Raw genomic sequence first — 13,364 nt, forward strand, 5'->3', positions numbered from 1 at the left:
GAAGTTCCTGTCAGTCATTAAAAGTCAGCAAGTCTGTGCTCCTCACTGCTTTGGTGTTACATCAATTGAAAATTACTGGTAGATTATGATAGCTGGAGTCTAATTATATCAATGTCGAAACTCATAGGTTAAGCGGGTTTCTATAAAACTGAACACATCATGAAGGACATCATGAAGACTTCCAGTTTCTGCTCTCTTTAGCCCTACAAGGGAAGAGGAGCTTTCTACATGCCCCTTCTATTTCTAAGACATTTGACCTAGTTAGGTATATGCCCTTTCCCCAGAGTTTCTTATGAAGGTAGATAAACAGAAAGAGTTCCATGTCTCAAAATGGCATTAGGCTACACAGATGACAGAGCTCTACCAAAAAATGTCCAAGCTAATTATGCATAGATATTGGCAACCACCGGCCCATGACTCTGATCCAAAGGAGTAGGTCAAGCCTGGCTTCAGCAGAGACTTCAGTCTCAGAACCAGTAGGAAAAGGGAGATTTTCCCCATCTCAACAAATAGTCAGGGGATACACGATGCTCTTTGGAATCAGAAGAAAAAGAAAACACTGCAGAATATAATTTATTCTTCAAGGATTTTTAATTTTAAAATAGTAGCTAACAATTACTGGGTGTTTCTGGGGGATAGGAACTGTTATCGTTTCTGTTCTCCAGGCAAGAAAGCTGATGCTAAGGGGGTTATGCAGTTGCTCAATCATAAAGCTTGTCAGAGTGCAAGATCCTTTTGAAACAATTCAAGATCTTAAACATTTTAAGATAAACACAATTTAAGAATATGATTGTTTTAAAGGGATTTTTTAAATATGGTTCCAGGAAATAGTCTACATCTATTATAGCCTTGAAAGTGAGAAAGCAAGTGCTGACATTTTCCTCAGAAAAAAACATCCTTTAACAATTTTCAAAAGAGCAGTAAAATCGCCAAAGGGTGAGTACTCACCTCCGGGAAAATCAGTTTGCAAATGCTCTCTGCCAAAGTGTGGAGATAGACACGGGTCCGACTGGTCTTCCTTTGGGGAAGACTTCCTTGTGCACTCTTCTCAGAAACATCCTGACAGATGGGCAGAGTGGCTTGGCAGCTGCCTGAGCTTCCTGCTGCTTCCTCTGCTTGCTCTTTAGGAACCTGCCCTGGTGCGAGCAAGGAGAAAGGACAGTCCCCTGTGATCTTGAGATCCTTCAGCTTCGTACAGAACATGGCGTTGGTGGCCTCACCTTGCTGTGGATCTCCTCCTGGAGAGCAGTTTTTCTTGTGTGGGATTGACAAACAGAAGCCACTGTCAGATCAAGGACACGGGTGACTAGGGTGTCTGTGAACAGTAGAAAGTCAGAACAGAAAGAGAAGTGACTTTGTACACTTAGGAAAACAGAAAAAGCCAGGTGTGAAGAAGCAAAGACTATACAGTCATACTGCATTTTCAAATTAAAAAAAAAATCTGGTGGAAACGTCAATTATAAAATGGATGAAACATTTGATAAAGATCTTTAATATGTGTGTATTTTAGTATACTAGTAAAATACTTCCTTTTAATATTGTAATACTTTTCAAATGAATATAAATATAATAAGGATTTTTTTTTCCTCCAAAGTGTCCTTATTAGCACAAACTACTGATGGCCATTTTTATAGCCCATGTGGTCTAGTTTAATTCTACATGAATAGAACTCTATGGTTTTAAAACAGAAGCCAAGTCTAAATCTGTTTTATTAGTGCTAATTCTACTACATTCTCATTATGCTCTCATTTCTGATAAATCAGAATAGCATAAACCATTATGTATATGATATATATATAGATAGATAGATAGATATATAAAATCTTGTGTTTCCCCGAAAATAAGACCGGGTCTTATATTAATTTTTGCTCCAAAGACGCATTAGGGCTTATGTTCAGGGGATGTCATCCTGAAAAAACATGCTAGGGCTTATTTTCTGGTTAGGTCTTATTTTCGGGTAAACACGGTATATGTAGGCTTCAATATATGCAGATCTGGAATACTGACTTGTAGATGAAAAAAATTAATTGAAATAGTTACCACAAAAGATACTAGTCTCTATAGTCAAATAACTTTAAAATATCATCACAATGAAAAAAATAATATTTCAAAGAACTCCTGATACCAAAAAACATGCCATTGGATTTGCAAGTCTCTGAATTCAAATCTAGATAACACTGGAGTAAACCAAGAAGGCCTCTCTTCCCAGAAGGCCACTGAAATCATACACAAGGCCATTCCCCTTGTACTTCTGTATTTGTTGATGTTGTGATTGTGAATCCTCACATAATTCACAACCCATTTATCATTGGTTGTTTGTCACTGGAACTGTCTAGTTGTGAGTTCAGCTTATGAGCAATGCTAATGGTATTAATTAACTGGGTTCACCAACTATTTCCACTCTTGAAGAACCAAAAACACAAAAAAGAGTGGAAAATAACCCATGTTTACTTATCCCCTATTATGTGCCTGGCACAGTTCTGAGAACCCTGTATATACATTTAAGCCTTATAGGAATCCTTTTATCCTCATAGCAACCATATGACACAGGTATTATTATCCCCAATGAGCCATAAGCTTAAAAGTTTAGGTCATTTTCTTTCATTTGAAATGCTAGAAAGTGACAGAACTAGAGTTTAAATGTAGGTCCATCTGACTCCAGAGTCAATGTGTTTTCATTTAACCCAAACTTATGTTACCAAATTACACTGGTTTCTAAAATAATCAGGTTTAATTTGTAAACTAGGATCAGTTTAACGTAAAGATATGGCTTAGAAGATTACATTAAAAAACTAACAAGAACATAATTATTTTGCTCATTGGCTGGTGGCATTTGAATCATCCAGGATAAAAAGCCTTATACTTCAGTCTTTACAACTAGAGTTCAATTCTTTCTTTTTTTCCCTATGTGCCTCAATGCTCTTAATATGTCCTTAATATGTATAAGCAACAGCTTGTATAATTGTCACAGATAAGTTATCTAATAAGTTTAGAATGATGGACAATTCATTTTCTGAAATGAGACAAATAAGAAAGCTAAATTCAACATCTGACAATCCTTGGGATGTCACGGGCTATTAAGTATGGGTGAAGATTATGAATGCTGACAGGCCAAAAGAAGCTACCAGTACTCTCTCTTACTTCAAGTCATACCCCAAATCTGTGACCAAATGTAATTTACGTAATTTATGAATCTTCAAGAAGGTACAAGGAAGATCCTATACATTCATGAGCAGAAAACATATTCTGTCAGAATAGAATGAGGAGCTGCCTATCCCAGCAGGCTACTGAGTGACCCAAAGGTAATTTGGCGATGAGTGGAATGGTTACTTGGATTCTGAAAGACCTGAAAATGTAATGCTCTCAACCATATTTCTTTAAGATTCAATTCAACAATTATTTGTTTCTCAGGCCTTAATGTATACCAGCATAATTCTATTATTATTTACTAACTGCTGTCCTCAATGTATGGTTTAGATCAGTGGTCAGCAAACCTTTCATAAAGGACCAGAAAATAGAAATCTTCAGCTTTGTAGGTCTCTGTCAAAGATTCAACACTGCCATTGCAGCATGAAAGCAGCTATAGCTGATGTGCAAAACATTGGGCATGGATGTGTTCCAATAAAACTTTATTTGCAGAAATAGGCTGTAGATTTGGCCCACAGCTGCAGTTTTCTGACCCCTGATTATAAAAAGCTGAGCAAGTTAAATGAAGCATTTTAATCCAAATATAATTTTGACTATAAGGCGAGTTATTTCCTCATCTCTTCTACCTATCCACTCCTAAAATATAGTGGATCCAGTTTTGTACATGAAAGTAAGAAAAGAGAGTGTAGTAGATCATATTAAATAATCACTTATGTATAAAAATTATATCATTACTTTGTGTCAATTTTTAAGAAGAAGAGCCGTATTAACTGAATCTCATGATTTCAGCTAAATCAACCTATAACTACAAAAATTACAAGAAGAAATTAGACGAACAGTTGGAATTTTTTGAGGGTACTCAAAATAAAAGGGAAGGCAATAAACAACAGTATTCTGATTATAGGTTAAATCTAATGAAGGTGTACAACTGCTTCCAAAAGTAAGGTATACATTAGAATTTTAGTACTGGATTTAGGAGTTTGATATAATATAGTTTATGATAAAGTCTTCCATTAGCTTAATCTTCTCATTAGCAATGAATTCCAACCCTTGTCCCTAAACCCAACATTTTTATTCTCATCTTCCTATTCAATCTCACTATGGCAGGATACAACTGAGCAGTCAACCTTCCTTGAAATTCTCCTGTATTGCACAGTATTGTAATTTCCAGAAAATATATCTAGCACTGTTTTTTATGAAACTAAAAACACAACAAGTTGTGCTCACTTCAAGATCAGTTAAGTGTTTAGTCTCATTAAATCACAAATGCATAAACAAACTAATTAGCATTCTTTATCTGTTCAACTGATGAAATTATACTGTGAAACAGATGCACGCAGTGCTGGTACCTTGGAAACCTCTTTTGTCTTGTGTTTGCCTTCCAGGAATACAGCAAAGGTCCATCAACTCAACCAGTGATTTTTTTCACGTGTAACATTAGCAGTAACCTCACAAATAGCTTGATCGCTTGCTGAATTCAGTGCATACTGTGTTTCCCCGAAAACAAGATCTGGCCGGACAATCAGCTCGAATGTGTTTTTTGGAGCAAAAATTAATATAAGACCCGGTATAATAAAATATAAGAAATATAATATAATATAATGTAATGTAATGTAATATAATACAATATAATATAATACCAGGCTTTATATTAATTTTTGCTCCAAAAGATTCAGTAGAGCTGATTGTATGGCCAGATCTTATTTTCAGGGAAACACAGTAGCTGGTTGTAGAAATGACAGTAACATGGTAAAGGAAATGCAAATTAATTAAAGTAATAAATTTGGTGACAAAGCCTTGGGAAGCTGTGGGCTGTATGTTCTCAGAAACTCAGAGAAATATTTGCCATTCCCAAAGTTGATGATTAAACAGCCTCCAAATATACAGGACGCTCTCTCCTTCTTACTAGTAAGTGATTAACTGCTATGGTGAGAATAAGGACCCAGTTAGTGACCTTGTATTAATAACCAGGAGGCCTTATTGTTCAGGTAAAGGGAAGCACCATCATTTAGGAGCCAATTAAGCACAAAAACTGTGTTTTCTACATGTAAAAAGACCTGAGGAAAACACTCCACGGGTGCTCTCTGACACAAGAAGACATTTTTACAGCAGCAAGCATTAAAGAGCAGATTTTAAATTAGAAATGGGTGTGGGCTACGAACTAAGTCTCCATAATCAAAGCAAATACCTATATCTATGTCCAACATCGTACCTAGCAGTGCCCAAATCTGGGTTAAAGAGATGGAAGTGTGTTAAGATGAAATTCCAAAGTCTAGATTTTTAAGAGTAGCTGAAAGGAGGAAAGAACTTCAAAACAAACTGCCTTAGTAAGGATAAAGTTTGCATACTCCGGTACAAACTGCCACAGCCATTTTTATAAACAAATGTCAAGAAAACAGCTTAATTTTTAGGTAGACTGAAAATCTAGAAAGTTTTCATTCCTCCCAAATTGAAAAAATATTAAATAAAATCCCATGAATCAAGAATTTTAAAATGTTTCTTTTCACTTTGCGGTAGGAAATATTTATAGACTTTTCCCCTGTGATATATCAGGAAGGGAGGACAAAGTAGTAGGAAAACCGGTGAGGGTGTCCAAGTCTCTCCAGTACTAAGTTAAGAAAAAGGCAAGCAGATGAAGGTCAGACACTTCAGACCTTCCCTTCTCCCTGGCTTTCCCGTGATCTCTGCTGCCCTTTCTAGTCACACTCTGGTAAGATCAGGGCTTCTGTGCTGTGTTCACTTCCTTAAACAATATTTATTCCTAAATCTCCAACTCTCTGGCTTTTGCTTCCACTGTGTTACTGAAAACCTTCCCTGAGAAATTAAACAGTGAGCTCCTAAAAGTTAAACCCCAAGAATCCTTTGGCTCTTAATAGGCTTCAATTCTCCATGCCATTGGCATTTTCTTTTCCATAATATCCACTCCCATAGATTCTTTGATATACTGGATTCCCTTCTACTTCAGTCATGTATCCATTCATTCTATTCGACATATATTTATGGATGGCTACAATGTGTCAGGCATTCTTCTAGATGCAGTGACAGAGCAGTGAGTAAAGAACATCCCCTGCTCTCAGGGAGTTTCCAATCCAGCTGGGAAACTATTTCTGACCCATTAGTCCAAGTGTGACATGTGCTACAAAAACGGGAGGCACATAGTGCTCGAGCAGTGCAAATCAAGCATCCATACCCAGTCCCGGGAGGAAGAGACATCTGAGCTGAACTGTGGCCCTGAGCCAGGTAGAGAGAGTTGAAGAGAGAACAGTATGCTCAGAGGTCAAGACAGACCTGGTCATGTTCTAGGAACTGAAGTAATTGCAGCCTGGGCAGAGCATGGAGTCAAGGAGAGAAAGGTGGTGGTGGTGGTGGTGGTGGTAAGAGATGAGACAGGCTGGGGTCAGGATTTGGAGGGCTCCATAAACCATGTTGAACAAATTAAAACTCTATTCTGAGGTCAACCAACTGAACGATTAAGGAGTAAGAAAATGAACAGATTAGATTGCATTTTTAAAAGATTATTTGGAATGCAGAATGAGAAATGCATCAGAGTTGGACAGATGGTTGGTCTTGGTTGAACTAAGAGTGACCCTGAGAATGAAAAAGTAGATCAATTCCAGACGTAGTTCAGAGAGAGGATCCACAGGCCTTGGCTACTGACTACATGGGGACTGAAGAAAAGGCAGAACACATTCCTCTCACTTTGCTTCTCAATACCACAGCCAAAGAAAGACTCCAGGGTCCATGGGGAACAATCAAAATGGTCCATAATGTAGTTCCCATGACTCTGGTTATTTAGTCATGAGCAAGTCCAGATCTGAGGTTTTCAATATTACGTAACACCTTGTAGGCGTTGTTGTGCTCCAACTCTCCTGTTAAAATCTCCTTTTGGAAAGCAATTTCTCTGTTTTCAATAGCCGAGACATGGGAAAGCTGACTCCAATTTATGTTACAGAATAGAGCATTCATCTTCCCAACAGACAGCATTTGCATGCAAGTATACGGTATTTTTATCTATCTTCAGGAAGAGTAGAGGGAGCTTATCTTAATTTTTGGTAACTACAGAGCCCATGCTGGTAACTCTTCCAAAAGAAAGAGGTCAACTCAAAAGGTGATGGCAACCTCACCTCTAGGGACCCAGGAATCCGCCCCCCCCATGGCAACTGCCTCACTAAAGCTGCAGTACCAGACACAAATTATGTTTAATAAACTATATTAACTCTTTATTAAAAATAAGGTGTGAGCCACAATCTTTTTCACTGGGGTTAGGGGGCAATTTTATGACATCTTGGAAGTAATAGTAAGGTTTAGTATACTCTAGAGCAGGGAGACTTTAGGAATTAGCATTTTGTGATTCTCAGTCTGTTTTTATATCAACATGTATACAGAATGTTTTATAACTAATTAAAGAGCAAAACCTTTGGGAATATAAATCCTAAATATTTATGATTTTAAAGCTCTCTAGTGTGATAATCACTGAAATTTGAATACAGGCAGTTAGCACTTCTTCAAATTAAACAGCCTTACCATTTATGATAGATCATGCAGGTTACAAAGAAATCAGATAAATGTTTCAATATTTTGTTCCTGAAATATATCAAACATTTTCCTGCAGCTATTTCTATAATTCCCATCATACTTATATTGCTAAAATAGTTCCTCACAGAGACTTAATTATTTAAAAATATATTTACTGAAAATACAATGATTATGAATGGAGTTAAGGGAGAAATGTAATTCCTGTTTACACTATAAACAGTCAATGTTTTTATCTATTTTCAGATAAATACTGTATATTTCTGAAATGTGAATCAGCTCATAGGCAATTATAAGTAGGAGAATACTGTACTATAAAGTAGCAGTCATGCTAGATTCTCACCCACCCCATGTTCTTCCCCTTTGCTCAGTTTGACCACATGCCGTTTTTAGAAGTACTTATTGCACAGTTTTCCTTCATTTTTACGTTGTCTCCACAACTCAACAGGCTCGACTTCTTTTTATAGTCCCTTCCCCTCCAGCTACTTTCACTTTTTTCCCTTAAGCTAGGCCTATAGTTACTGCAGTACAGTATCCGTTAGAACTCAACCTGTCTTTCTAATATGTTTTTAAGGATTGTTATTGCTTTTGTTAGTGCTCATAAGTGTTGATTGGCTTCACCCTAACACATTTTCTTCCCATAAGTTCTTTTTTTTCAGCACATAGTTTTGCAGTATACAAAGATTTTCAGGAACATATATGTCATGTTATGTCAGAAATGCTTGTACTTTCAACAGTATTTGATTCAAATTTATACGTAATGTGAAAAGGCTACTTAACTACCTGGGAAAATCACCTAATCGGGTCACATTCTCTAAGACTAGAGATTTCGAAAACATAATCTGATGAAACTTTTAAAATGAAAACAATTCCATGATGATTAAACAATTGGGCTGATTGATAACTTTCATTTAAGTGACATAATGAAACTGGTGACTAATGACATTATAATTTCCATTTTCTCTTCTCTTTAATTTTGGCCCATCAGGAAGTTCTGGATGCACATCTGTGACTTCATATCATACATACATACACATATACTTATTTTTCCCTCTTCGGCAATAATGATTTTTAAAGTATCACTCATGTAGATATAGAGAGAGATCAGGTCCCATAAATGTAGCCTCAGGGTTGTGCCCTGAGGTAGTGGAGTTCGCACAGCAGTAAAGAACTCAGACTCTAAGGCCAGATGGTCTGTGTTTGCTTCTGGCCTCTACCATTTACCAGCTCTGTGACTTTAGTCAAGTTCTTAACCTAACGTCACCTCAACTTTCTCTATCTGGAAAATAGGGATATTAATAGCAATTATCTCATAAATGTGCGGTAAGAGTAAACATCAATAAATGAAAAGCACTTAGGAAAACACCTGGCACGCAGAACGTGATGAATAAATGCTAACTACCACAACATTGGACAGTAGAGAAGTTAACCTCATTGAGCTTCCGTTACCTCATCTGCAAAATGGTAAAAAAGGTGATGAAACAGAGATCCATGAAGAATTAGAGAAAATACAGGCAAAGTTATTCTACAAGGGAATAATGCTAACAGAAGTCACTAAATAAATAATTGACAAATGTGTTCCATCTTCTCAAGAAGATCCAGAAATGTTTTATACCTATGACACTTTTTCTTATCGCTTTTCAAAGCCAGAGGAACTCTGCTATATAACAGGTGCTTGGTACCATACAAATATAGAAAACATTCTCCACTAGAAGAACATTAATGCAAGAAAATAATATCTGTGTCAATAATTAGGGTTCCTTTTATTGAATTACAAAAAGAGTTTACAGCACAGCCCCGAGGAGTAAGATTCTATTTTGGTTTTATCTTATGTAGTTCCATTAGCTAATAAGTTGCATGCCAAATTTCGTTAATAAAATATTAGAATAAAAATTGAAGGACTATGCTGTATTTTAAATCTCTTTTTCTACTCATTAAATGAAACCTGCTATATAAATCAAGCAAGCCTTATGTTATTAGAGTATATATTGTATTTTGTTGTGTATAATGTGAACCCACATTTTTGGCCTATACTTTCAGGGGAAAAAAATCTTTCGTTTTAATTTTTTAATTCAAATTTTTATTTGTTTACATTTAGGTACTTGTTTTTTGTATCATAAAGGAATTTTAGCATTTATTTTTTAACATATTATGGTACAAGAAATTTTATGCAACAAATAATTACAAAACACAAGAACAAATACAAGGTAGGAGCAATTTCACGTACCAGTAACAAATTTACCTTGTCAATGTTTACTTATTTTGTGAAAAGATTTAGGTGATGGGCAGAGAAAGGTGAGATACTAACTGGCGTGTTAATTTTAGTATGTTTATGAAATCAAGGCAAGTCACCGAGAGTTTAATGAGGAGATGTAGGAGTTTCTGACAAGAATGAAGTGGGTTCTGGGATTGACTCTCATACCTGTAGAGCATTTGAATTAACATTTGAACAATGAGGAGGTATCAAGGTGGCCATCCTTTATGGGAAGGAAGTGGTAACCTTATGAGCACGTAATTCACACTATGACAGAATAAAGTCAAATTATCTGAGCTGTCATATTTGGAACAAAGATTCTGGAAGGAGACACAATAGTGACCCTCATGATTCTTCTACTCCATCCTTTGGCATTTTTCCCAAGATCCTTGAGAAAAATGACAACAAACCAATTGAGCCATGAAAACTTAAGACTTGTAAGCTCTGCTGGAGATAGAAACTTCCTCAATCTAATCAAGAACAAACTAATCAAGAAATGTAGGCCTGGCCACACAGAAAACAACAGAGAAAAAACCAAAGAGAATAGGAACAAATGTTGTCAGTGGTTGAGGCATAGGCAGTGGAGGAGATGCCTACACTGGGCCTGGACTGAAAGGGTCAGACAAAGCTAAACCACTACTGAGGAGAACACTGGACACTCACGACACACACTCACACTTGAAAATAGGGGTTAACAACAAATGGCTTGTGAGCCAAATCTAGCCTGCTGCCTGTTTTTTTATCAGCCCTTGAGCCAAGAATCATCTTGATATTATTAAATGGTTGAATAAAAGTCAAAAGAAGAATATTTCAAGATATAGGAATATAGATGAAATACAAATTTCAGTGTCCCATAACTAAAATTTCATTGGAACATAGTCACACTGACATTATAAGAAACATATATTTGGTCTTTGCCCATCTTCCCTCTTTCCCTGTTTCCTGGCACATAGCTCATAAAACTCTTGAATTGCCAAAGTGATAGCATCTTTCTGTATGCTAATGAGGTAACAGGAGGCTGGGGGTCCTGGATATGTTCAGGATGGAGCCTAGTTGGCAGGGGAACCATCCAGGTGATTAGAGGGTTGGGATTTTCCATCCCACCCAGATCTCTGGGGATCAGAGAAGGGTTGGAGGTTGAAGTAATCACTAGTGGTCAGTGATTTAATCAATGGTTGAAGTAATCACTAATGGTCAGTGATTTCATTGCCTACACAATGAAGCCTCTATAAAAAACTCCTAAGTGGGAGCAGTCTTGTAGGACTGAGCCATTAGTCTATGGGATCTGCCACTAACTCCAGGTAGACAGTGTTGGAATCGAATTGAATTGTACAATATCAAGCTGGTGTTGGAGAACTGCTTGTGAGGAAAACAAACATTTAATGTCAGAAGTGTAGTACTGACAGTAAAAGAAAAACAGGAGGTTTACTTTTACAAGCTCATTTATGGACGTATGGCCTATGGCTGCTGCTTTCAAACTACAACAGCAGAGCTAAGTAATTACAAAAGGGACCACGTGGTCAGCAAAGCTTAAAATATTTACTATATTGTCCATCTTGTCCTTTATACAATCAGTTTGCTGATCTCTGCCTTAAGGGATGACATAGGATATCATAAGCATTATCTCATTTAATCTGCACAAATGGGGAAATTAGTGTGTGTGTGTTTAAGGGTTACTATTTTTTACATAAGAAGAATCTGAAACATAGATTAAGTCATTTGTCCTTTGTCATCGCTAGTGAGTGGCAGAAGTAGGAAACGAACCTTGGCCTATTTTATTAGAGAGCCAGTGCTCTGGATTGGACTTGAGAAGTAAGGGGCTTAGTTATTATTACTGAAATTCCTCTTCCCACAAATATAATCTGGAAACTAAGGATTAAATTTACCTGCTAAAATAGAAGACAGAAGAAAATGGAAGGTCAGACTGTCGGGCATGTCAATTGAGGGAATGAAGCCTCGAAATTCCAGAAATGCAGGTATGAGAGAAACTTTCAGGGTCCCAGTGAGCTCTAAGGAGACTCCCTTTTGTAAAATATTACTTTGAGCCTCTCTTGTACTAGGAATTAGTGTAGATCTGAATTTTTGCATAATGATTAGAAGACATCATTACCAGAAATGAATTTTGGCTTCTGAACACGTACTTTGCAGGTATATATCTGGATACTCACAAAGGATATGCTAAGAAAGACTGAGTTCTTTCCCATTAAATCTGAAACCACATCCATATTCTTTTAACATCTTCTCGCCTCTAATTGGTTCAAAATAGTGAAAGTAAAAAGAAACTGTCCTGTTCACAGTAAACCCTAAACAATTGTTCAGTATCTCTTACATAAAAGTCTACATAGAGACACGGGCATTTTCAGAACAGAAGTTTAGAACCAGAAGCGACGTTAGAGATAAGGTATTGCAATCTTTCCCACTTACAGATGCTCAAGCAGAAGTCCAGATTTTGGTGACTTGACCCAAACCTCAAACTCTTGAAGTATAGAGACCAGACAGTGCCTCAGGCAGTTTGACCAGGAGCTCAGAGTTCACTGTAATGTAGTCTGATCACCTACTCAACTGCAATGCAGAGAAGCGCTCCTCCTTTTGTGGACCTCCAACAATTGTAGCAACTGCTTTGAGAAAAAGTTAACAGTATTTTTATTCAAGTTCCACACTGAATCATTTGAGGCTTATTGTAAACACTTCATCTTAATCCCATCAGAGGCTTATGTTTCATCTTCATATCACACTAATATTAATACACACTATAAAATTGTTTTGGCTGTCTACAGTTTCTAAAATATTTCTACAGGCTCTTCTGCATGATTTTCTCATCACCTTTTGAACTTTCTCAAGAAAGCTATCTTTAGTCCGTTTCAATTTTCTAAATATATTTTCTAAATAACCTTACTCATTATCCTGTCTTTGCCACTTAATTGAAAGTGAGACTTGTTTTTAGCCTTAATCTAACTAACCAATGCAGATCACGATTTATCCAACTTTGGACTTCCAGTAAGTTATTTTGTGCTGAAATTAAAAGACAGAACTCCTGGCTTGAAGTCATCTGGAAGGGATACAGATAGCTTAAGTTCTTATTATCAAATTGACTCAATTTTTTTCCTTTTATTTTCCTTGGATCTTTGGTATGTACAGAGACAAATATACATATGTAAATGACACACAAGAAGAACAACTCTTCAAAAAGTTTTCCTGTATAGTTTCCTTTTTCATTTTATTATTTTATCAGCTATTTTATTTTTTTATTTTTATCATTTATTTTCCTTTTCTATTTTATTATTTATTTTTTACCTTTTTGGAAGGGAGAAATCTCTCCATACATAGAAATTTATGAAGTTCACTAAGATCTGCCAAAAAATGCTCATGTTATTCCTTAGTCTCCTGTTCTACCACTTCACTATGAAATTCGCTAAATGGAAAACCACAC

At 36.5% G+C, this 13,364-nt stretch overlaps 1 protein-coding gene across 11 annotated transcripts in view; it reads right to left on the minus strand.

Annotated features, from left to right (window-relative positions):
• Window positions 1–13,364, minus strand: part of GUCY1A1 (guanylate cyclase 1 soluble subunit alpha 1) — a 93,679-nt gene that overhangs the window by 26,658 nt on the left and 53,657 nt on the right. For 7 of the 11 annotated variants that reach the window (XM_088792566.1, XM_019733231.3, XM_019733229.3 and 4 more), the window contains one exon: window positions 949–1,315. In XM_088792566.1, coding sequence (XP_088648692.1) covers window positions 949–1,203 — 255 coding nt within the window. In that variant the 5' untranslated portion in view covers window positions 1,204–1,315. Of the gene's footprint in view, window positions 1–948; window positions 1,316–12,358; window positions 12,553–13,364 lie in introns of all 11 variants that reach the window. The other 4 variants (XM_088792565.1, XM_019733230.3, XM_074338408.2 and 1 more) reach the window with 2 other exon arrangements.

This window comes from Rhinolophus sinicus, chromosome 15, assembly GCF_057876585.1.
Source record: "Rhinolophus sinicus isolate RSI-liver-muscle chromosome 15, RSI-T2T, whole genome shotgun sequence".
Lineage (NCBI taxonomy): Eukaryota > Metazoa > Chordata > Mammalia > Chiroptera > Rhinolophidae > Rhinolophus > Rhinolophus sinicus.